The 27,537-nt window shown below is 38.6% G+C and overlaps 1 protein-coding gene across 1 annotated transcript in view; it reads right to left on the bottom strand.

The window, feature by feature from the left end:
* Window positions 1-27,537, bottom strand: part of SREK1IP1 (SREK1 interacting protein 1) — a 51,107-nt gene that overhangs the window by 17,571 nt on the left and 5,999 nt on the right. Inside the window, exons 2-3 of the mRNA XM_075182913.1 lie at window positions 12,614-12,661; window positions 11,331-11,477 (exon numbers count right to left, since the gene is read on the bottom strand). Coding sequence (XP_075039014.1) covers window positions 11,331-11,477; window positions 12,614-12,661 — 195 coding nt within the window. The remainder of the gene's footprint in view (window positions 1-11,330; window positions 11,478-12,613; window positions 12,662-27,537) is intronic.

The following is a 27,537-nucleotide window of genomic DNA, read 5'->3' as shown; positions in this document are numbered from 1 at the left end:
TAAATAAATGATGATGATTGGTACATATCAGGATTCCTAGCATGAACTCCAGAGATATTACTAGTGTAAAAAAAAGTGTCTTTATTAGACAGAGATTCACAGCAAAGAATGGTGCAGTAATGATAAACGGCAACACAGTTCAAGGCAGCAGCTACAAACAGCAGGACTGGCAATTATAGCTTGAATAACTCAGGAAGCCACAAATGGTACCACAGTTCGTAGAGGCAGTACAGAGTATTCGGGTACCGGACCTAGTTCAGAGGCTGGAGAAGTAGAAAAGGCTGAAGGCACAGATATACCACGAATGGCAGGATACCTGGTTTACTCTGGAGGCATGAGGTACTGGATAAACCATGGTTATCAAGACTCAAGGTTTTGCCAAGAGGCACAAGACACTGGATCGTTCCGTAGGTGTCAGGGTAAACAGAGTAGAGAAGGGTCAAACAAGCCAAAGGGTCAAAAGCCAGGAGAGCCACAATGGTACCAGGGAAAGAGGGTAGTCAAAAATGGAGCCAGGGTCTGGGTTAGAAGATAAGCAGCAAAACCGAGGAACACGCAGGGGTCAATACAAGGATGCCAGACTGGAACAGGACACAGGATATTCTGGAGAACCAGCAGCAGACAACAATGAACTGCCACAGGTTACTGGGAGAGGCAGTCTTATAAAGGCAGTGAAACAGGTATGGGTGCTGATTAGGGAAGAAGGTAACTCCTGCTAGTGAGGTAGAATGTAATGGTAAGACAGCAGCACCTCTGGTGGTAGAGAGGTAGTGTGGGCCAGATTCATAAACTGGCAAAGTCCAAACATAGTTCTTCGCAGACAGGAGCTGCAGGAGGCAAGCAGCATCCCTATGGAAGATGCTGGAGTGCAGCCGGAAGCAGATTGTGACAGTACAGAACTGTTTGAAGGATAGAAGGTAAAGGATAGCTCTAAATGGAGCAGGCTGGACTAAACATATAAATGGAGTTGTCTAGGGATTAGTATTGGGCTCTACCATTTTCAATCTTTTTTTTTTATTAATATCCTAGTAGATAGCTGAAACAGTAAGGTGTCCATATTTGCAGATAACCATAAACTATGTAGGATTATTAACACAGAACAGTGACAGATTGAGATAATATGGCAAATTGAACCATGAAATGGCAGATGACATGTAATGTAAATACATGCAGGGTTATGCACCCAGGCCATGGTAATAACTGTGTGATTTTCTCATTAAATCAAATGCAACTGGCGAAAACAGAGATGGAACGGAACTTGGGGTACTAGTTGACAGAAAGCCAAGTAGCACAACACAGAGCCAGGTAGATGCAGATGAAAATATGGAGTACCCTACTGTAAGAAGGTCACAAGAGAACTTTGTTTGATCTTCCTCTGGACCAACAAAGTAAGAATTTTTGAAAGGCTGAAAGTTTTGTCTTTTATTTATTTTTTATTTTCACCATGGAACTATGTGATATCACTAGGGCAAAATCAACACTCTTAGGGGGGAATTCAATTGGCCGCATTACTGTTAAAAGTAACGCGGCCTGCGCATTATTACCGTTATTAATAGTGCGCATAATTACCGTTAGCTCCCTGAGCTGCGAGCCGAAAGCCGGGTTAAAATTACCATAATAGCGGTAATAGTTTTAGCACTGTAGTACTTTGGGGGAATTGAATTTACCCGATACACTGAAACTCAGGTTATGAGGACTGCACGGTTTCTGGTCTGCTAGGTTGCAGTGATAGCACAGAACACTGTGTCTAGTAGCTAGACATGCTGGGGATAAGTTCTAATGGGTTCCAAGTGAAAGTAACAAAAAAGGTTGCTATGGACAAGAAAGAAGGTTGCATAGGCGGGTCCATAAATCAGTCTAGCACAGTTTTCCTTTGCTTTTGTGCGGGAAGGAACAGTGTTGAAATTAAACAAAATTATAAAGAATTCAGACACTGAAAAAAAGACACACAAAAGGGGGTAGTGTGTATGGGCCTGTAGGTTCTTTTCTGACAATAAATTCTATGTTTCAATGATTGTGATTTGTCTAGCTCTGCTTATAGGCGTTACCATTCTCTTACTGGTAAACTCTGGTTACAGGCTAACTCTTCCAAAGTATTTCAACCAATCAGTGACAGCAACTGTCACTGTGTGAATTGTTACCAGCGTTTGGAACTCGCTCTAGGGGGAGTACAACTCACCATGGTATTTGGTGTAAAACTGTGCATCACAGGTGGAGTAATGCAAGTTGAAAGGGTTTCCATGACACAGTATGACCACCACATATTTACTCTTAGGTCAGTAATTTTGAGGTAGCCATTTACAATGGTCTCCTACAAGAAAATCAAGACCACATCAACTTCCTATACTGAAGTCTTAGTTGGAAGTATTAGCAATATATTACATCTAATAAATATTACTACTTTAAGATACAGGAATGCAATTTAATGCAGTGGATGGACCATGGCCATTTAAAGTAAATTTGCTCAAATCTTTTTAGGTTTTTGTTATTTTATTGTTTAAAATGAAGTTATGTGGGAGCGCAGGTATATATTAATTGGGGTTGGATATACAAGGGATGGGAGAAGGGGGTTGGGATTATTTGTTTTAGGTTAGGATTAGTGATAGTTATATTCAACTACAGAGCTCCTGTATATTAATGGTTATTTTACTTTTTGAATTGTGTTTGGAGTGTGAGTCGCATGAAGCTGGGCACCTTGATCCTAATTTATTTTAAAATGTATGACTTCAATACCGAATAAAAGCTTGTGTAGACCTAGGAAATCTGGCAGGTTGGCTCTTCCTAATTTTAAGATCTATTGTGCATTTCAGATTGTTCATATTTGTCTATAGTTAGGTAGTCCCCATGATAACAGTTTGCACAATAAACTAATAATTGTATAAGTAGCACTGGAATTTATATTTTTCAGAAGTCCGATAAAATAGCTATTCTTGGGTTAACATTGTCTACTTTTTTTGGTATAGTGTTGAGGCAATTTAAATCTTGAACAAAGTCAGCATTCTTAAAACCTGGATGGCTTCCCTAGACCCTCAGTTACAAGAATAGGTTACATTTAGTAAATGAGACAGTTAATGACTGGGCCTGATTAATGGTTCAGGCCACCCATGGTGAATACGCTTGTAGAGATCCCTCTCTCTTTCCATGCCAGCTTAATACAAGGTAGGTAAAAAAACACTTCCTTAATTTTAAATCCGGCTTCCTTCACTCCTCCCCCTCTCACCAACTCTAATGTTATGTTCCCATGTTTTCAAAACTCAGCTCCACTTGGCTTTGTAAAAGGGTCATGGCAATCTTTGTCACTCATTTCGATTTCAATAAAATCAGAACTGTATAGTACAACGGAGGCATGAGCAAGCACTATTGAGGGTAAAGTTTGAAGGGGCACTCTATGCTGCAGCCCAGTCAGCTCAGTCTACTGGACAATTGGGACCAGGTTGATCATGAGTATTCACATCTATAGAAATAATTGCTCTAAATTCACAGGTGTTTGGTCTAGATGGACTACATTTTTTCAATAGGCGGAAATTACACCAATTTTCAAAGACCCATCATCATTTATTTATATAGCACCAGCAGATTCCGTAGCGCTTTACAATTGGGACCCAACCTGCGTTTTTGTTCTTGTTCTTCTGCTCTTTTGTATATTCTCACATGTAGATATCTAGAAGGTGGGTTTCCAACAGCTTATAATTAATATTTTCTGGATCCCTCATAATTGCAGTAATCATGCATGTGTTTACTGCTAAGGAGGTAAACAGGACCTCAGAACAACGTGAGGGATGTAAACAGTCAATGTGTCTTTTAACTATTGAAGCTTATTTCCATTAGGAAAGCTAATGAAACTAAACAATAGTCAGCAATACAACAAAGATATAATTATCACTACAACACTAATTTAGATTAAGAACCATATTGAATATTTTCAGAGTTTGGAAACTGGCAGATCCATGTTTTAAAAGAACAATTTATCAAAAGGCAATAAGAAAAATGGGGCAGTTGTTCAAAGGAAATTAGCATTGAAAATAAAACACTTGTAAAGCAGCTGCTACAAATGTGAGCTAAATTAAAGCATAATTAATAGTTTTTTAATCAAATGAACTGCAAATTCTATTTGGATAGGGTCATTATCTGCACCAGCATTAGAATTAGACAGAATGATATGCACATTATGCTTCTGTCCATTCTTAGACTAGTACTACCCAGGTCCTTTTGTGTATCTCCATAGTTTAGCTCTAGTAAATCATCACTTACGCACTATTTGTCTGTATAAAGGAGGCAGTATAAGCCCTGTGTTGCTGTTACATGAGCACTAATACAATTTGAATGCTGCATTCATAGAGCTTATCAGAGGTAGTTTATGTAGACTGGCAGACACAGAAGGAAAGAGGACCCTGACACAAGCTTACAATCTAAGGCAAGTGGAAAGTCATGGATGAGGAAATGTCCAGTTCAATAAGTTTACAAATATGATGCAGTACAAGCACAAAGCAGGTATCCTAGCCGGAGTGATTCATTTACACATTAAAAAGTCCTGACTAAATTATGTAGCTCCACAGAAATAAACTTCATACGCACAATAAAAAATGCTTCCTTCATTTTAATGAGGAATACATTTTAAACTTAGCATCTACCAAGGATTTATGAACCATTGTTTGCTCAACGGGAACACATTCAGTTGCGTTTTAATATGCAGTTCCCTTAAAATGCAAGAAAAACAAAGCATATAGTGTATGATCTGTTCACATGACATGGTCTGACACTGCAAAGTAAACAAGCAGGCAATTAAGAAGAGACTGACAATTATTACAGCAAAACCTGCTCTTATATAATAAAAGCAATACAAGCAGACAGGTGCACAGAAACTGTATATTGTGGTTTTATACTTTCCTCTGATCAGATAGTTACAGTGTAATGTAATATCAGCTATCAGACAGACATATAATGTATTATGTAGTGCAGAACAAATATCATAAGCTAGTTAGTCATTGCACCTATCAAAATACTGCTAGTGCCTAACCTTTTAATAACTCTTATGTTGCCCTTCTCCAGGTAGAGCAGGTGGAAGAAGTTAAATGGAGGCAGCAAGAACCAAGGAGTCGTCTTAGTATGGGTGCGCAGGGCCTCCTTCCACTAAAGGTAAGGTTAGGGATAGAAAATAATGCCTTGAATCTCTAGTAGTAAATGACTGGGAAACAAAATAGGAATCTCCACTGAATGCTCTGGAGGTGAATGAGCCGATAGCGCAAGGTGATGAGTTGGCTTGGGTCACCGATGCAGGAGGATAAAACAAACTTCACAGGCAGAACATGGGCTCAACACATCTAGTACAAATGGATAGAGTGCATGACGTTACTTCCGTTACACATTTTCATCTCAACTAATGATTTTTACGAAGTGCCAGCCAAGTATCCAAGTACATAGAGTAGCTTATTTGCTACTCTATATAGTCCATTTCAGGTTTTGTATGCGTCTTATAGCCAGATATGCAAAATCAGCTACAGAAGTTTTCTCTGTTGTGTGAGCTCCAGAATAATTAACAATCAGATCTTTGTTCACGTCGGCTGCGGCAAAATCCGATTTATTTTATACTCCCCCAGTCCAGATTCTAGGATTTTTAATTCTAAGTGCGTCTACTTTCAGAGGGACAAAAACGATATTTTTCTGATTCCATAGTGTCTTTTCTCCGGCCACAAAAGTTGAGACTGCATCATTGTACTTCTGTTCCTGACACTCAGCATCTCCAGGTTAGTGGATTTGGTAGTTCTAAACTTCTTAAGTTAAACAACACACCCTTGGCATCTTAGTGGGCACTTGAGCACATGTCCGCATTTTAACGAGAGTTCCCTGTCACTAATTTCTTCCCTCTGACCACTTTATCAGCCTTTACTGGCTCTACGAACTGCCTAGTTTTAAAGGGACAGCTGCAAGTAAAGTCTTTTTTAAATTGTTCAGTTTCCTGCCTTGATGAACAGAGCCCAAGAGACACAATGGCTTCTGTGCACCTATTGGATTTGGTTCTAAAGCAGGCCGATTCCGTGACTCATCCTAAGCACTACCTCATATCCTGACCAGGAGCAGGGCATTTTCACATAGATCCTACTTGCTTGTCAGAGCCATGCATAATTCCCAGATCAACTGACTAAAGTGCTTGCAAATGCAATTTGTTATTGTTAAACAGGCTTCTGGCTTCAAGATCCATACTTGTGGGATGTCTCATGCGAGTCTCTGACCATCTCTGGCTACCCAGGACTAAGTTTACTGCTGCTCCATCATTCTCCTAAGTTCCTTTTTTGCAGCACTGAAGATCATATTACCTACAGCGCTATCATCATATAAAGTTCTGTTATTTACCTTCATATATCCTCCATTTCAGGACTAACCTATATAGTCTGCTTTATTGTGGCGGTGATCACAAAGATATCCAACCCTCCCATTTCTTGGTACTTTCCTATATCTCTGGGTGATACCATTTTCATTGTATTTTCCGAAGTCTAGTTTTCTATATTTGTCCTTATTACGGGTTTCTTTAATGCACCCTATAGGAGTTTCTTTTCTCCAAGACCAACATTAGAATTTCTATAGAAATAATCCAATTATTTGGCATTTATCTAAATGTATTCTATACAGAACTGTTTATACCCATAACTGTACTACAATAAGCTGGTGAATCTAACCCCTAAATTGGGAATTATTATGATCTATTTTTATGGCGCCACAAGAGTAGGTAGGATGAAATGTGTAAACAAGACAAGTGGCATGACATAACATAAAATAACAATATAACATGACATGATTGGCAATACATAAAGAATAACTGGAAAAGTACCATATACAACAATATAGGGGTAACAGAGAACAGGTCACATGGAGGAGGTCGAGAGAGAGACGTGACAGGGAGGTAGAACAAGAGAAATATGGCTAGCAGTATAGACTGTTATGTGCGTATTGTCGCTAACCAATAACGATTGTCGAACCTCGATTTGTGTTTCCAACGCACAAAGATTTATTCGCAAATAGTAGAATAATATGCTCAAGCGAAGTGATAATAAATACAGCCGTTACTTATCGCAGGCGCTCTGGATCCAGTGAGCAGTCATTCAATCCTGAAGTCTGGGGACAAGATGTCTGAACACTAGATGTGAAGCTGCTGCTTATATACACACAGAAATACAGTAATACAATGAAGGTGGTATAGCTTGCATCTATTGGTCCAGGTCTCAGGAAGGTCCAAGGGGTTGTCAATCATTGGCTAGTTCATCCTAAGGAATCCAAAGGAGGGGGTCACCTCTCCAGGGGGTATGCTCGGCTCTTCCCGCCAACATTCCTTAGTCTTAAGTAGTTCATAATTCCCTATCATTCACAACTTGTGTATGCACTCTGCGATTCCCTCGCAGAGTGAACCAAACAGTAGGATATGTAAAGAGGTTTATTATGATACCACTCATGATATGATTCCTTCAACCTGTTCCGTGTATTTCACTAATATGCATGTAACTCTAATATAACATATAAATACTACTATATTTCGACATAACTGACTATGTGTTGCAACTACCATTAATGTGTATCATTTTATTAGTATGCGTGTTTGTGCGAATGTATGGTAAAAGACCAAGACCAATTACTGTTGCTGCCACGTGTAGTGGATGCGTACGCCCTTTCAGGCCGTAGCGTGCCCTCGTACGCCGTAGCGTACCGTACGCATCTTTTCAGACAAAGACGACCAAGTTTGCTCAACTTTAATTGAAATGACTTTATCCAATTTGCTGACTTCGACAAGACAGACAACAAGCATGAGGAAAATACCGCTCCAGATAGCGATGGGAAATGGACACAAAAGGAGGGATTCTCAGGGTATGGACAAGTATATCCACAAATCCTACAATTAAACATGCACACTTATGCTATTAAAATAGGCAAGTTCAAAATAAACTCTGGTAAATCTGCCCCCTCCCCCTTCCTAGCCACCATAGAGCAATTTACAGGGACCACCATCCACATTTTGCAAGATACTAGACTCGCAAGCAAGATTAATTCAATCCACTATTTTAAACTTTGTACACACATGCCTATAGCCCTTGGTATACACCATCAAACTGACACTCCTCAAATAGATGTAGATCAGCTAGGGCTAGGAGACAGAGGGGAAGAATGATAAACCAAGGCCTGTTATTGTTAAATTTCTTGACTATAGGGCCAAGGAAAGACTTTTTCTAGCTTACAGAAATCCCATTCCACAGATTTGTGTGTGGGTGATCATAATGTGCTCTATGTTCCAACTTACATATAACCACAGTGATCTGTTTTTGGAGCAGAGCAGCACCATATGTAAAATATAGTTACTATACACACAAAGCAGAGCGGACATCCACCATAATGGGTGTACGCTTACCTTTATCTACTTCCAAAAGGATAGAAATTACTGTCACAACCGTTTCCCTCCTTTTTGGTCATAGCATTCAGAATTCAGCGCTGTCTGGGGCAATCCTTCTGCTGCATACTGCCTGACTTTGCCCAAAAAACTTCATATTTTGGTGGATTCTCACCATACATGAAGTGGGGAGACATCCTCTGCGCCAAACCTCCAACACAACCCAGAGACACTTTGATATATTTTTTTGCAGCTGGCTAAGCCATCTGTAGAGGTTAGTGGAAACAGCCAATGTGCACTGCAAAATTTTAGGCCATTGCTTTTCCTCCATCCAACCCCTCATATCCCTTTCCCAAAGTCTAGAATAGCTCAGTAACAGCTCGTACAAGATTTTGATGGCTAGTCTATAGGCTGTGGAGATGGTATGTTAGCACTTAACATATGGAGGAAATACCTAATTTGTAAGCAAGACCAATACTCAGAAAGTCAGCCTCTGCTGTAGGGACAGAAAACAACAAGTTTCATTGACATCCAATAGATGGCCACTGCAAAGCACCACTCTCTAGACCATATTTTAAGTGCAAGTGAACGTATTCCTAGTGCAAAGTCAAGGTTCTGTAACAAGGGTTAGGGGATAACAGCTGAGAAGAGATACATTTCTGGGTTCTTAACTCTGTCCATCAGTGGAGAGTGGTCCCGATCGCTATATGGTGGTGGTGGTGGGGACCAGGAATCTTAGATAACCAGGGTACAATATTCACTGGGGTTCCCAAGACTTGGTCCTCTATTGACCTCAATTGTATTTAGTACCCGTCCCATATGCTACAGGGATTCCGTCATGAAGTGCCAATCCACCCTGTCAAAAGCCTTTTCGCGATCAGTTAAACATAGTGTAGGAGTCTTAAAGCTCTAGGCCATATGAATTAGATCAATTATCTTATTAGTGATGTATCTGGCTTCTCATCTCAGGACAAACCCTACCTAGTCATTATGGACTAAATCTGGGAGCACACTTAAGAGTACGGGCGAAGAGCTTCAAGTCTACATTTAAACAGGGAGATTTGCCTGTAGTTGGAGCACCAACAGTGGTCCTTCCCCTCTGACTCTTTAGAAATCTCATTAAAGCCTTGGAGATGTGTTCGATTCCTTTGTAATTGGAGATGGTGAAGTCGGGTCCTAGACTTTTGCCAGAAGGGAAAGATAAAATGGCCTTGTCCAGTTCTGGCAAGGCTGATCAAGCTCTTACGAGATATTTTGGATATTATATTTTTCTAAGTATTTGGCTATTTTCCTTTGTTTAAGGGTAATTTCTGGTTATGAGGTCTCTTGTTAGATATTATATAATAAATTAATTTTTATTTTCTGTATGTACTGGCTGGGTGCCTCGCTTTTTCTCATGTTTCCTACAATCACCAAGATACAAGTACAAAAATGTTTATAAAGTATTGAGTGATATAAGCGTTTACTCTTGTCGCGAGCCGGCCCGCTAACTGCTAGTGCCCTACCTGAGGTTACCATGGTTTGGTCCAGGCTGTGGCCTAGTCAGCTGGAATGCTAATCTTCTTCACATTCCTGCTGTTGCCCTGACAACTTGGACGCCTCTGCAACTTCCGCCATGGCTGTTTGACAGGCAACCAGGGCACACGACAGACTGCAATCACATAATTGCTCCTCGTTCCCCCTTCTTATTGGTCCTTCAATATTTAAAAGGCAGTAAGGGCTTAGCTTCTCTGACGGTTACAGCATCCTTTGCCTTGTAATTGCTGTGCCTGCTCTGAATTTGCATTCTTCTGTTCGAAAATCCGGTTACCTGACCTTTTGGCTTGTTATATGGATCATGCTCATTTGCTGCCTGCCCTAAATCCTTTGGCTCTGTTACCTGGACTAACCATGTTCACTGCCAGCCCGGCCTAAATCGAGACTCCCCCTGTTTGCTTTTGACCTCTTGACTCCTGGCCTGGCTCTGGTTGCTTCTCACCCTGTATAGCACTCCAGCCTCCTATTCGCTCTTACTACTCCGAGTGTAAGTCCTGGTAGCATCCGAGTACTATCCATCTCGACAGAAAAGGCAGTTGCTATATGTGAACAAGTATTCTACATTATCTGTTGTAAAAGCTTATACAGGATTCTGGGAATATCCAACAGCTCCTGAGTGGTTCCCCTATACAATCCAAAATTATATTTCTTAGCATCCATTGCTAGGGGCTACAATGTACTAATTACAACCTATAATAAACTTTTGCACCAGTCTTATTATGCCATGCTGGATAGGTTATACTTTCCAATACTGTAACCCTGGACTATTTCATAGGTTTGCACAAACACTGTTACTTACCTCCTTTTTTTACCCCTTTTAGTTTTTGCTTCAACATTTCCCCCCTCATTACTTTCAATATCTTCTCTTAAGATTCATTACCAACCAAGGTGGGGAATATTTTACCACTTTGAAATGGTTATGGAAGGTTTAAATGTAGGAGGGACCAATGAGAACCAGAGCATTACATAGACGTGGCAGAGACACTATGAAGCCTGGGAAAAAAACACGCACCAAGCAGCCCCTGGTGGCTTCAGCTGCTTATAATATATATATACCTGAAATAGATGCCATAAAGCAGCAGCAGTAAGTCAACATTTTATTATACACTTATTATACTTGTAGATTATATCTGGTACGGTGGAGTACATACAGTAACTAAAAGACTACTAGAAGTTTGACCATGTATGGATTTTCAGTAGCCTCTCAGAATGTGTAGATATTTTTGTATGTTTGGTATATACATTTTACATGTAAAGTAACTCTGCTCCCTTGGCTGTCCTTTAAGAGCTTAATACACACAATTAAATATGGCACTTTCAAAATAACCAAGGGAAAATTTACAAAGTGCAGCTGTCAAACGGCTCATACACAGTAAAATACTCAAGGGTAAGTGTGCATCGTAACAATGATAACTTGACTTACTTTTTGTTTCTGCAGAAACTGGAGCTTTATTTAGAACCTCAATTTCTTCATCGGTATCTTCACTGCTAGTGCTACTCACATCTAACACAATGTCCCTCTGCGGGTCCACTCGAAGAAAGTTTCTGCACTCAAATGTCAGGTGGCCAGCTAGAAGGGAGGCAGACAGAAAAATAGTTTAACAGTGCAGCAAAATGGCATAGCTGCATTTAAAGTTTGATGAAATGTTTGTTACGTTATCCTCTCAGAAAGTAAAAGACAACAAAAGCCCCTCTCAGAGAGGATAAAAAATTACAAGCTCTGAAATGGTGTTAATAAAGTGACAACACATGGTATCAATTTTGTCCAGATTTCTTATCTAGTATTGTGATTGTACTGTGAGTTTGTGATGTCAAATAATAACTATAATTATTAAGAACTGTATTTCCTTTAATTAAATCTGCCTTTCATACAACTATAAAGGCAAGTAATTATTTTTCATATTGGAACCACACAATGACATTTCTCGAATGATTAATCTTTTTCTATGACTGCCGTGATTATAATAGTCTGCACGAAACACAAAGGGAACTGGCATATTTCTTCCATCCTCTGCTGGCAAACGTCGCTCAGGGTTACCTTAGCTGCCAACTAGCTGATATAAACAGTATTATTTAGGTGTAAATGATAAAACAACATTTTTGTCACGTATTAGCCTCTGAAGCAAGAGTATATGAAATAATAGCACTCAGTGATTTCTAGTACATAGGTGTAGGGAACAGACAGAAAATGAAGTGGTTATTAAGCTTACATGCTTTGGCCAAAATATGGACAAATTCCTCACATTTTATTCTGTAGTATGTATGCAGATTTACATTGGTAAGGACAGGCACTGACGACAACTTGTTTCAGGTTGTCCATGTATTTTATGCAAACGTAAGGGATTATTCTCTAAGTGGTCTGCACTCCTTACCCCACACAGCTATTACCAAAGAGACTTACCGCAATATGATGGAAAGTGCAGTACATGAGTTGAACCACTGGTTTACCATGAATAAAAGACTTCATAAACTAGTTTTGGGTTTGGAAATGGCTTGTTTTGTAGCTTGTTTGCAAACAAGGGAATACAATCTTTTCCAAGAAAGGCTGTTACTGTAGACTGGCAGGAACATCCTTTATGTTTGTTTTACATGTGTACTATGAATAAAGAACAACAACTCTTCCACATGGCATATTGACATATTGCAACATTAACCGTCAAGGTTGGAATAATGCTATTATTTATATGTAAATGAATGATTACTTACGATAGCCACACTTTTTACATCCCGCTCTGATATTATCCTTGTTTACACCTGCAAATAATACACAAAGTTTGGTCACCTAAAATGTTAATTGAAAAATGTCAATTATTACTTTTTTTTACCATTAGTTTTACAGTGATTTAGTTTTTTTGGCCGGACCAGTGCTGGTGGGGGATAATTCCATCTTTGCTGAAAAAGTCACAATATTACAGAAAACACAAAAGCTAAACAGTTCTAATCTCCCACCCCTTTTCCAGGGGTTTATGGTGAGGGAGCAACAGTTAGGATCAAGTTAGAAGTGGGACACAACAATTCGATCAGTCTCCATTATAGTCCTGGAGCCTTGCAGTCCTGCAGCCTACTGCCCTATGGCCATTTGGAAATGTCACAGCGCACTATACTTTTGCATTTTCACAGTTCCAGCTGGAATGTGCATAGTGAAAAAAACATCACTTCATATTCCTACCTACTACCACTTTAGGACCCACTTCATCATCATCAACTTTAGTTGTCAGGGAGACTCACAAATTCCGGGGATTCCGAGGAAAGCAGGGCCATTCTCCCGCATCCTGCTCAGTTCCTAGTGAAGTGGGTGAAATGGGGGCCTCCATAACGTGATTCATCGTAAATTGAGTAATTTTGGCCCTGCCCCCATGGTAAAACAGTGTGATAGCTGTATTGCATCATAAGGGGGTGGGGCCAAAATGACGACCCTATCCGCAGTTGCACTGCACCTCCTGCCTGGGATCTCCCGGAGAGAACACAGAAAGGTTGGCAAGTATGCGTTTCTATATCCCAAAATACAGCTTATTTCAGCCTCATTAATGCCTTAAATAAATCATTCGAGTTGGAAAACATTGTGACTGGTTGTACTAAATGTATTGGTAATGTAATAAAAATGCTCTTTCATGTATAAAGTGCAACTGGGTAGTGTGAGAGATGTCCTATTGAGGGATAACGCTAATATCTGTCCCATCCTATTAACAGTAATAGGTTAACAGCAGTGGTATTCTGGGGGCAATTGAATCCCCCCCTAAGTGACCTCAGCTGTGCGTCTCACACGCAACACTGCTCTCACTAACATGATTACTCACACAAGTGGACAGGTCACGGTGTCCCACATCCTCAGCACTCCTCTCCAGAAATACTCTGTGCTACTGTGAACGTTCCAAGGACCAGAGTGCACACAGGCTTACTCCTGCACACTTTGGCACTTGGGACATCAGGACCAGCCCGGAAAGGATGATGGATAATAAAGGTGTACTGACCCTAATCAAACTTATCTTAAACTTAATATTTGAAGGGGTCTACTTGTGCTACAATTTTGTGTCTTAACATACAGTATAGATGTACCAATCTATTTTTAACGGCTCTTTGCTTTCCCATTAATATCAATATAATAAGATATGAAATTTATATCTGCACCACATTAAACACTACACAGCTGGCCTTCTGTAATTAAACTATCATGGATTATCATAGTCTATATGCAAAGCCTTGTTTTCACCAGCTGCACAATGCCATGTAATGTTCATGGAATTCAGTTATTCTGTCTCACTCCCAACTCCTTACAAAACATATAAAACCACCCACCTGTTATGACACATCAATGAATGGGTCACTTATGCTGGAATGAATAGCCAGATTTATTTTCCATCACAAATATTGATTAAACCATGATAGATGAATTAACTGTGGCTAACACAAATACATAATCAAGCATTACAAACTAGCGACTGCCAAAACATTATGGATGTTGTAAAATTTGGATGAAGACAGCAATTTAAGTATCTTAAGCTACAATTTTCTCTTTTTTTTCTCATTATCTCCTTTTCAAAATCTTTCTGGTGGTAGCAAAGTATGGCTGCCAGTTACACGAATACAGACTCACACCTCTCAACATGTCACGTGGAGGCGGGAAGGTTACATTACACAGAGCAGATAGAGACACAGGGGCATTCCACACAGTCTCTACTCACTACATCATGTGCCATGTTACTGAGGTTGCCATGGTAGCCCATGACACTATAAAGAATTAATAATCATTAATATCAACAATAAACCAACGAAACATGGTAAATATAATATCATTTTTCTTATAGCCTGCCACAGTGATTTATGTAAAAAAAACAAAAAACCCTAACACATCTCATTTTTTTTTGAATTGCTGCTTTAATTTATAGTTGCTAAACGAACTGGACAGGAGTATTCATTGAAGGCAGCGATTTAAAAAAGTAAATAAGCCAGTTGTGTCCCCGTATCTTATATGCGTTTTGTCTCATTTTACCATATGTGCCTCTTAGTTTTTCTGTCTCTGTTCATAATTGACGATCTATTTTGTACCGTGTTTTATTGTGTTTATTCCCCACTATGTACCCCCTTATGCTTTGTCCTTCTGCCGTTGCTTTTCCCCTCTTTTTCCTTTCTGTTCCACCATAATTGAAAAACCTTAATAAAAACGACTGTTGAATAAAAAAGTATACAAGTATAAAAAAAAAAATTGTATGGTTGTTTATCGACGTTATTAAAAAAAATCCATTTCTAAAAATCCCAGTAGCTGTTATCTGGCTTTGTAACAGTTATACCGTAGTTTCATGAAGATTACCACCAGTGGTTATTATTACCATTTATTTATATAGCGCCACTAATTCCGCAGCGCTGTACAGAGAACTCACTCACAATAGTCCCTGCCCCATTGGAGCTTACAGTCTAAATTCCCTAACACACACACAAACAGACAGACAGACGTCAATTTTTGTTAGCAGCCAATTAACCTATAAGTATGTTTTTTTTGGAGTGAGGGAGGAAAACTCCTCACAGATAAGGCTGTAAGGCAGAAGTGCTAGCCACTTAGCCACCATGCTGCTGGTTGAAGTGGAAATTTAGAAGTGGCGGTATGTAAAATGTAAGTGAATGGAATTTAATAGTTTTACAATTAAGGCGTTAGGAGAAGTGGCAGTATAACACTGATTACCACAGAATAGCCTTATATGTGTGGAGTTTGTATGTTCTCCCCGTGTTTGCGTGGGTTTCCTCCAGGTGCTCAGGTTTCCTCCCACACTCCAAAAACAAACTGGCAGGTTAATTGGCTACTATCAAATGGACCTCTCTCTTTGTCTGTGTGTGTGTTAGGGAATTTAGACTGTAAGCTTCAACAGACAGGGTCTGATGCGAGTTCTCTGCGCAGCGCTGCGGAATTAGTGGCGCTATATAAATAGCTGCTGCTGCTGATGATGATGATGCATAGCACTGTGACTCCCTGAGCAACCAAACAAAACATTATTACTCCACATGGGGCCTTTTATTGCTGGGTTGTCTAAACTAAACTTCACAGTTTATTTAGCAAATATATCTTGGGGCCCTATATATGTAATGTTTGAAAGTGGAATTATCATTTAAAAACATATCTGTGCATTTTTATCATTGAATTTTTAGTGTTGTTTTTTAAAATAAAGAGAACTCAAATTACAAATGGACCAAAAATGAAACAAACTGGAAGTACATTTTCACACGCGACTTTAAAATTGTAACAAGCATGCACCCATCATCTAAAAAAACTCATATAAATGAGCAAACAGTGTTGCAATTAATTGTGAACAGAATTAGATCATAGGCTTGGCCTATATCAGTGAACCTGCAAAATTTTTTTTATTTTTGTTGTGCAGTCTCATAGTAATCACCTATAGCTCCATTTGTATAACAATTTAATTACAAGAAGGAATGGGCAGCAATTACATATAAGTAGGGCCTCAACGTAATGAAATGGAACCGCTTACATTACAATTGGCAGAATACTTCCACTTTTGCCAATACGCTTTGCAAGTTTCTAAGCTCTCCTAAAACATGGATGACACAAAAGTAAATGTTAGCTGATTCCAGTTAAGGAACCCCGACCTGACTGGGGGGGACTACAATTATTATTATCTTTTATTTATAAGGCACCACAAAGGGTCCACAGCACTGTGCATCACACATACAGAAGGATTGTTACGGCTACCAGCTATTATCATAAGCTTACAGAACTAGCAGCAGAGGTCTTCACCTATAGCAGCCACCTTTTCTGGAGAGCTAGATATGCTCACAGGTACTCAGATGCCCCCCAGGTCTTAAACTCAACGTAGTGCAAGCTTATGAGTAATGCTGCAGCATGGAAATAGGAGGTGATGACTGAAGATAAACCATGGCCAGGAACAAGCCAGGGTCCAAGAACAGGAAAAGGCAGCATAGTCAGGCACAGACAAAGATCAGGGCTGGCAGCAAACAGGGGTATCCGAGTCACAAACAAAGGTCAGGGCCACAAGCAGATAATCAGAAATCCAGGAAAACAAGCCAAAAAGTAATACAGGAATCAGCACAACAGGACAGGAGCAAGGCAGCAGCCAGGAACTGAATGCTATAACCGGCAGGGAGGCCAAGCCCTCCCTGCCTTAAATACATAGATGGACAAATAAGGAGCCAGGAATCTCCACCGTGTTTGGTCAGCCTCAGAAGGCTGCTAATTAAATTGTACATGTTGCACACGTGCCCGGAGTCCTCTTCATGCTGGGACGCAGCAGATATAGGCTTAGCGTCCAAACCGTTGCCTGAGCAACGGCCGGGAAGAAACCGGAAGTGACGTAACGGCTTGGACACAGCCAGGGGAAGACAGTGAGTCGCTGTGGCTCGTAATAATGATGAGGGTTTCTCCAGAGCCAGACAACCCATAAAGCTATTTCTCCTATTTTTCCCCTTGACATGTACAACAAACATAAATTCTGCAGACACCAGAAACACTAAACGACTCCACCCAGAAAACAATGTATTTGATAAGATAATGAGTGCATTTTTCCCCAAGATGGCTTTAGTTGAGTGATACAGTTTTCATACACGGCATGTGCAATTGGAACAAGACACCCCAAAATGTTATTTCCTATTTAGGAACATACCACATAAACCGTAGCTGCTTTTACTTATGGTCTAGGCTTAATATAGGGTCCATGATAAAACAGTGTTTTAGCAAACCTATACAATTAACTTTTTAGATTTCACCAAACAATCGTTTTGCTGAAATGTGTTCTAGCCATATGACACCTGAAGCAAGAGAAATAAATATCTCACAATATATGCAACTTCATCTTCTGTTGATTACTTTAAACCACTTAGTGAGATCATAAAATCCTAAGAGTTCGTTGATGCATAAATATGACAGTGACAGTACTGCATGATCATAATCTTCCCGATTACCTTCACAATGATCACAAAGGCTGTTCCGCACATCTACATACTGTCGGCACCTTCGTACATTCATGGCATCCCAGGTGATCACCAGAGAAGATCCTCCTAACCACCTGAAAGTACCATCAACCAGACAGGGAGAAACCAGTTGGATAAAGAATACAATGCTACTACACTGAGCCTGGGCAAAGAAGAAAACTGTTTTTTATGCCTTAGGGATCCAACTAATACAATTGTTTCCTGTACTGTTCAACCTGGGTTCGGGACACTAGATATCTGATGAAAGGGAGAGAATTTTATAGGAAAAAATGTTTCTAGCTCATACTTGCCTATCCTCCCGGAATGTCTGAAAGAGACCTCTGAATGTTGGGTAGCTCTCCATAATCCCTGGGAGAACAGGCCTGTCTCCTGAATCCCATCCACTTCTTAGTGAAGTGGGTGGGATGGTAGCCTCAATGACATGATTTGCGCCAAATTGAGTACACCCTCCGCCCGTCATCAAGACGCGGATCAAAATGACGCAAATTGGTGCATCACCATCACGTCCCCCCCCCCCCCTGCTGTTGCCTTTTGATCGCCGAAAACAAAAGTTGGTAAGAATGTTCTAAATACTTAAAATAGCCTCCTTCAATAATTTTAAGTTCTACTAAATTCCTCAAAGCATGACTATATATATATTTATATAATAAAGTATGTATATAAATACATTGTTAATGTTGTAGGTAATCTTCATATAAAACAAATTACATTTACTTTTCCATTGTTAAATAATCTTTGAAAATACACTACCACAAACAACTACATTAAACTGCACAGTAATTTCCTATGAAATAGCCACCTTTAACATAAAAATTATCTTAAAGCTCAATTTTCCATTAACCATACTTCCATTTGTTACAGCCGATTTGAAAACACCAACATTCTGCTTGTTGCTATGCTCCAAGAAATAATATCTTGACCCAACATATTTTCAAGTAGTCTCGAGTGAGCAGAAAATGAAATGAGCATTACAGAGTTTTAAAAGGTATTCAGAGTAAATTTTCATATCACCACTCCAGATTCTAACTGAACCAGAAATTGAACTAATTCATGTTTCTCAGAAAAGGCCATTAGCTTGCCATCATGCATTGTTATGTATCAAATAGCTTTTCAGTCTATTTGTTTGCATGCTACTTTCTTTGGAGCAAAACAAATCTCAATGGCTTTATAGAATAAAAGAATTTAGAATATATATTCTTTTCTGTCTATTATTTCAAACTAGATTATAGACTGTATGTAGTAAGTTGGCTCTAAATACTTATTATAGTTTTATTTAAAATGTTGTGTTTTTTTTTAAAAAAAAGATTTGAGTGAGTGGCCCTCTAGCCGTGTTGAACTACAAGTCCAGAATGCCAGAGACTAGCAAGGCATGGTAGGACTTGAAATTTAACCACACTCGCCTATTGCCCATCTACCCGACCCCACCATGATGACGTGACTCAAGGCCCTGTGTGCAGCAAGGAGAGGGCTGTGATAACGCAAGTGGCTTCGATACGGAACCTCTAGACTTTTTCCGCAAAGTATACAAGTAGGAGTTTAGCAGGTGGAGAGACACAAGTAATCTGTCTTTATATTTATACATAGCTTTTTAGAACTTAAACCATTATGGGATATTGATAATCATCAGTATTTGTAACACAAAAGAAAAAAGAAATATACCGCACCAGGTAATTCTATAATTCCCCAAACCTTATAGAGGAAGGTTTAGCTTAGAACTGTAGCTTCTTATATATAACCTAACCTCCTATAACGTGGACTCACACATGATAGATTAGCATTGAAAAAAGAGAACAAAAGTGTATAAATAGGGCACTCTAAGGAATTATAATCCAAATGTCTATAGTATACAGTTAAAATAAAACTTTATTGAAAAATATGACAAATAAGCGAAATATTAAAATTGTGTAATGAGAATGAATACCTATAAATAAACTGATAAAACAAGCAGAAAAGATTCTGCAGTAACCGCGTCTGCCAGTCAAAATCCCTTAATCATATAATAATTGATATAATATAGTGGTTTGATAATTGGAAGGATTTGTCTATTCTCATAATATGAGAGATAAGAATTGGTTAAATGCGAATATATAAAATATCTTGAGTACATAAAAGTAGCAAAACAAAACTACTTTGCCAGGAAACATTTCTGGTCACCTCAACAAGATAGTTCTCTCTGCTTCTACAGGGCTGTATCTTGCATCACTCTAGAGTAGGAAAGGTAAAGAGACAATAACTGGTGCCCAGGAAGATGGTGCTGCATGCCACAGCAACTGATCAGATTCTAAATATACATGTATCAGATTCCAGGGGGTAAATGTAACAAGCTGAGAGTTTTCCGGTGGGTTTGAAAAACCAATCAGATTCTAGCTATCATTTATTTAGTACATTCTGCGAAATGATAGCTAGAATATGATTTGTTGCTATAGGCAACATCTCCACTTTTCAAACCCGCCGGAAAACTCTCATCATGATACATTTACCCCCAGAGGTCTCTTTGGTAATGAACATTTTATGTATTGGTGGAGTACATGAAATGGTGACCCAGGAGCGGAGATTGAAGACTGTATTGCTGGACCATCGCATCCCTGCAAAATGGCCTAGTCTGCTACAAACTCAAATTATTGCGACAATTAACCAAAGATCAAGTTTTTGTCTCTTCATGCCCAGACCAATTTTTAAGTTTTCATGACCTGCCAGTTTCACTGGGAATAACTTTTTTATTTCTTAGTTGATACATGTATATGTTATATTATTTGTAGATTTTTATATTATTAAGATTTGTATGTTATTATATATCAGGACACAAGAACCATGTAGTCCCCGCCAAGTCCTCAAATTTGATAAATCTAATCTCATGTGAAAAACATATAACATATTTTAATTTTATCTTTACTTCATCATAAAAAGTCAACATGTAGAAGCATACAGCCACTCAGTGGGATTGAGGTCCGGACTTTTGAAACCTTGAATATTATATCTTTCAGCCAGTCTATCATAGATTTACTGGTCTATGAAGGGCAATTGTCCTATTGAATGAATCAACTGTGGCTTCAGTTCCATAAAATACTCTAGTATAAAAAGTTAATGGTGGGCTTGAGATATCAAAGAGGCAGTGACAGCAAAACAACCAAAATCAACACCACTGTGCTGGACAGTTAGTTCTGGTGGCAATATACTGTGTTTGGCCTTAATGGTTATACCATGCATGTCAAAATCCAAACTTAACTTTGGTCGTCTGTCCAAAGGATATTGTTCTAGAAGTCCTCTGTTTGATTCAGATGCAACTTTGCAAACCAAGACATACTGGGGATAATTTACCATACCTCCTAAAACGGAAAAGTTGAGGTGTTGTCTACAACAACCAATCAGATTCTAGGTATAATTTATCTAGTACATTCTACAAAATGACAGCTAGAATTTCACTGGTTGCTATGGGCAACACCTCCACTTTTCTTTTTTAGAAGGTTTGATAAATCAGTCCCATTGTGTTTGTCTCTTGTTTTTTTATTTATTTAAGGGGTTTCATCATGACAACCCTTTCATGAAGTCTTTATTTATTTAGTCTTTTTCTGATGAGCAGACCACTGTATGTCTTGTCTCCTTGGAATGGTGTTTATACAAACCTGAACGCTCCAGTTTGAACTTCTGAAGGTTCTGATTTTATAAATAATCTTTATTGATGTTGAAGCAATATGTATGTACTCTTCACATATGGCTTCTTCATGTAGGCTTATTTTATTAGTAAATAAATAATTAAAAAGTAAAATCTATTATCTTCGATTATAAGCTCTCTCGAGCAGGGCCCTTGCTAACATCTGTCTCATGTATTATTTCTTTTAAAGATTTTTCATCACTTCAGGTGATGCACACACAAACACCTTTTTGTTTTTTTTTTAACTTTGGTTTAATAGTCAGGATGGGAAAATAAATTGACAGCATAGAGTTCCACACTCTTTCTAGTGACCCTAAAGCTAATTAAAGCCCAATTCCTTAGCTACCAGCCTCTATCTGGCATTAGTCGCCACTGAGTAATAAAACATACAAGTTTAAGTAATTTACACTCCTCCTACAGCCCTAACTTGATGAACAGATAACACTCTCATCTTGCCTTTAAAAAAGGGAGGTTTTTTTGCAGTAAACACAAAAGAAAGAAACTTTTATAATGGCGCCCAAAGTAATTATAAACTAACTTCGCCAACAGGGTCAAGCAACTGTAAAGGAGGTTGCAACCTCCTATTATTGGACAAAAAATACACAAAAAGTGACAGCACTCAATACCTGGGCTGAAATTATCAATTAAAAAAGATAAAAAAAACTTGTACACATCTCATGGATCACCAATGAAATCTAAAAAAAATATTTAATAAACAATGTAAAAACACAAAAATAAAAAAAAACAACTACTAATAAAAGAATAATATACAAACAGTATATATTAGAATAAAAACCCAATTTGTGGAAATGGATAGAGATGAAAACCTATCATCCAATGTAGTCACTAAATGTCTCAAATTTAGTAGTGGGTCGTTCGTTAATAAGCATTCATATACCAATTCATGACGTGACAAAACAAAATCATTCTATTGTGGTAATTGGACCGCTCCAACTTAAAAATATCCTTAGTGTTAAGCAGATGTCAAGAAAAGAAAAAGATATGGAATTGGGCGCAGGGGGTAGGAACAAAATACACAAAAAGGGATAAGAAATTATAATTCTAAGTGTCTATGTTACCAGTTACTTTCTATTAACTGAATTGTACACTTTCTCAAGTCTAGATCTATACAAGATACCCAATTGCTGGAAAAAGAATATATATGCACAATAGGATTCAAAACATGCAAATTTCCTCTCAATCATATGAAGCAATGTTACCTCTGTATACACACTTCAAAGTGAGTCAATGTCACTTTAAAGTCCTTTGTGTCAAACCATGTGTCGTGAACATAGAGAGACAGTTATTTATAAGGGATAAATCATAACTGCAGTGTAAATAGGTTATATAAAATGAATCTGTGGATAAATTGAGCTGTTAAAGTGTAAAATGTAAAGACAGAGTCTGATGTAAATGTAGTTGATGGCTTTGCACATTCCAGTGTGAAAAGATAAGAGTGTCATCTGTGGCAGCTTCAAAGGGCTTTTGCTGTGAGATAGCCTGGCCTGGGATGGAGTTTTTGGACTCCTGAATCGACTATGTGGGGCCGATCACAGCTGGAGATCCTTGTAGGCAGCATGTGAAGGCCTATACAGGTATATAGAAATATGAGTTTCAAAAGAAAAATATCTTCATAGTTCATATTTTGGGAAATCTGAGTGCCACTCCATAGTGAGGAGCAGAAATCACACAAGAGTTGTGAATGACAGGTACGGGTGGTATCTGGGAACAGCTAAAATCACATATCTTTTGAAAAGGTATGTCACATTGTCAAAATTTCATCATGCTTGGTATCAAAAGATGGACAGCGTCATAAGGGAATTATTATTGATAACATTGGATCGATGTGACGCTCTACAGAAAAGTTAGATCACATAGTAGAATTGGTTAGTAAATCAGGCAACATGCAAATGGTGATTGAAAAAAGTGTCACAGGCCACAATCCCCTGGAGGCAAGGACAGGTCTTTAAAATGCTGAGACGAGACACAGAAAATGGTCAGACTTTTTGGGAAATCAATTCACATTGATAAGCTGTCCATCTTCCTTGCCATATTTCCCATGGCAAAGAGTATGCAATTCATGTAAATGACACTCTGAAGGTAACCCCTTTTATTTTAAACTGTTTTGCTTGTATATGTCAATCTACTAATTGTTTATTCATTATTTTTTATATATGTATGCCCTGTACTTTTGTATATTAAATATATAATTTAATATGTTGCGTCCTTGATACTCTAATGAATCCATTAGCAGGTTAAGAAGAAATCGCTTGACCAAGTTAATTCAGTCTGTGATTTATTGATACTTTTGATTAACAAGCTGTGTGTGCTTGCATTTACATTTGTGTAACAGTCTGGAGGTGTGAAGAGTTAACCCTGTGCTTGCTGGTGTGGGTCTTGGTAGTCTGTGGATAGCTAGAAGTCTTGTGTGCCAGTATGGAACAGTATATTGGGGTCCTATTGTCCGTATTCAATAGGTGGTGGCAAACCTGAAGTGTGTGGGAGTGTGAGCGCTGTTTGGGGGCGATTCAGTAGACTAGGGTGGAAACGTGTGATCTCATATAGCAAACAATCCCAAAGTCACGTCAGCTGGAAGTGTGTTCGTGACAATCTCTATACATATAATCGTGAAGATATGGAGTTCAAATAATTGCTAGCAATCACCAGATCCAGTTGGTATGCAAGAGTAAATTCCAATTCTACAAACGATCCTTCCCATATGGTCCCAGTATGTCAATCAATCCTATGAGGATCCTCCTTCTCCCTCGATTACCACCATTGTGACCAAAATAGCAGGAGAAAAGTGGGGAAAAAGGCGACTCGTAACGCAGTATGTTTCTTTATATTTATTTGATTTAAGATATAAACTCACATTTTATTGAATAAACGTATTCCTCAAAATGTATCTTTATCCCGTCCCTTCGCCATGGAAACAACTCACAATCCACTTAGAGCGATATTAAACACGGCTTGCCAGCCACTGTTCAGCGGCAGAGAGAATTACGTGACGTAAGTGGGCATGGCTTTATACGTGGTTGTGCTGATAGGTACAACGCGTTTCGTCACCTGTAATGACTTCATCAAGGGGTGTGTTATGTCTCAGTGCTGTCCTTTAAATACTAGCGCTGTCCAATCTGCTATCATTATGCAATGAATGACTTGACACACTATTCACAGATAAGCGTTGTATCAGAGGTACAATTATAACATGTTATGTCATACCATCAACTAAAGCAGTACAAAAATTATTTTCAACATACATTTACATAATCAAACAGTAGGTGTTATAGTCTGGCATTATAACATTCAACATTTCATAATGCTGGGTGCCCTATGGTGTGTACGGAACCACATTACCCACCTCCTTATTTGGATTAAGTAAAACAATACATAAAATCTTTTACAATACATTTGATTATCAACCAGTAGGTATTGTAATCAGGCATTATAGCATTTAATATTTCATAATGTTAGGTGCCCTATGTTGTTTACGGTCCCACATCATCCACCTCTCTAGTTAAATCCTAAAACTATATTAAAATAATACTAAAACTTCATCTAATGATGGTTTTTTACTGCTTTTGTGACAATCTCAATTATAAACGATCTCTGTGTTCCATATTAATAAGTATCTTGGGGCTAACTCTACTTTGAATGTCTCTGTGCATTGTGCTTCCAATGGGGAGAGGGAGAGGGAGAGAGACTAGCTTCAATTTTTTGATAGCACCAATTAACCTACTAGTATGTTTTTGGAGTATGGGAGAAAATTGGAGCACCCGGAGGAAACCCACGCAAACACAGGGAGAACATACAAACTCCACACAGATAAGGCCATGGTCAGTAATGTTATTTTATGTTGTTTGATGGATAACCTGTCCTTACTATACATTCAGATGGGTGTCTTCCTTACATGTTGTGGTAATGTAATCTTCCCCAAAAGTTCATATCTCAATATTCACAGCCATTATTACTTATTTTTAATAAACTATACTACAAAAATGATGCAAATTCAAAATCTATATTTAATCCTAATGGTACTAATGTCCTCATCGTGTAGATCCATTTGGACTCCTCTCAATCAAGTCTTTCAACAAATTCTCCTCCTCTCCAATTTTTCTTTAGCTGTTTAATGGCCAAAAAAGTAATACCCGATGGGTCCTGTTTATGGGCTTCCCTAAAATGTTTAGACAAACTGTTTGTCTCTATCCCTAACTTTATTTTTCGGATATGTCCTGATATTCTTATTTTCAACTTCCTAATGGTCCGTCCAACATACTGCAGACCACACGAGCTTGTGATCAAATACATGACCCCCATCAAGTCACACACTCTCCTTAATTTGGAAAATTGTGTTGGTAGTGTTTGATACGAACTCTTGTACTGATTTTGTACTTCTTATTTGCTCAGTCCTACATGGTAAACAACTATTACAGTAATGAAATTGTGGTTTATTCGTTTCTTCAATAAGACAATTCATTTTACTGGGTTGATTGCGAGGTAGGTGACTTTGTACTAGTTTTTGCTTTAAGTTAGGTGCTCTTCTAAAAACAACGTGTGGACGTTTGGGCAATATGGTAAATAATGTCTCATCCTTTAGTAATAAATGCCAATGTTTATTAAGTATTTTCTTAATTTCTTTATTTTATTCAATCTATTGTATTAAGCTGATGTCACACTAAAGAAAGAAAATAGAATGTTCATATAGCAAGCAACCTATATAAGACGTTTGTTAAAATTGGTTCCGAACAAGATGTTATTATGATTGGCGACGCGGCAATGCAGATATTGTAATGGCTCTACAACAAGTGCTCTAGTATATGTGCAGCAAAGAGCCGCATCCACTACACCTCATAATCAACAGCGTAGGCTTGTATAGACAGACAGCTGCACAGACTGGGCTTCTCTGGATCAACCCGCCGGCAGCTCTCAACTGTCCGGCCGATACTCTGTCAATCCAACGGTCTGGTGGCAGTGAATGTAGAAGTGCTTGAATAAACCAACTTTGATGGAAATCGAACTCCCATATCAGCCAGGAATCGTGCTTACATGTCAGAGTCTGAAATACGTTGATGTGATCAGATGATAAAACTCTCATTCAATAGAGCTCACTAGCTCATAGCACAGCCCACAGATAGTGTGAGACACAGCAAAAATTGTTCCTTCGTTAACACAGATTAGATCCAAAGCAAAATCACTGCTATGTGAGATACTCTTATCCATATAGCCAACCAACGCGTTTCATTACCATATGTAACTTCATCACAGGGAAACATGGAAATGACTCACTGCTCACTTACATTTCCTTTATACAAAATGGCTAATCAATTAATTAGTTAAAGTAAAGAAAATATAGTAACCTCTCTAGGGGAGAAAGGAAGGCATTAAGGAATCTTAAATCCGACCACTCCATCATCATTAAACCCACAGATATGAGTGTGGGGGGGGGGGGTAGGTTAGTGGTACAGAATCTGTCAGATTATATTATATACAGTAGGCGATTAGACAGTTTACCGACATTCATTTTTATAAGAAACCTTCGAACAATCCCACATTGCCATAACAACAACATCCCAAAATTATTTTGGATGATGCTGTGGTGGTGATTGGATGGGTGGGGGGGGGGGGGGAGTTAGTCATTTTGCGAGACATCTGGAAGTTTTGCTATATTTTCTTATTTACAACCTCTGGTTTGTTCCCTAAAATCGCATATACGCGAGTCTATGCATCGCCTCCATTTAGAGATTTAGTATGGCAAGAGGATTATTGTTTCTTGACACTCGATGTACAAGCTTTATATAGCAATATACCCTATGAGTTAGTAATTGATGTCATGCAAAAAATACTTCAGAATAATGGTAATCCAGGAGAGAACCAGAGATTTATTATTGACTCAAATCACTTTTATTTTAACAATTACTTTTTATTTCAGGGTGTGCACTATTTACAGGTGATGGGAACAGCCATGGGGACCAGGTTTGCCCCGAGCTATGCCAACCTTATATATGGGTGCGTTTAAAGACTA

This window comes from Mixophyes fleayi, chromosome 1 (genome assembly GCF_038048845.1).
Source record: "Mixophyes fleayi isolate aMixFle1 chromosome 1, aMixFle1.hap1, whole genome shotgun sequence".
Taxonomy (NCBI): domain Eukaryota; kingdom Metazoa; phylum Chordata; class Amphibia; order Anura; family Limnodynastidae; genus Mixophyes; species Mixophyes fleayi.
Note: the sequence above shows the minus strand (reverse complement) of the source record. Positions and strands in the feature narration are given on the sequence as shown.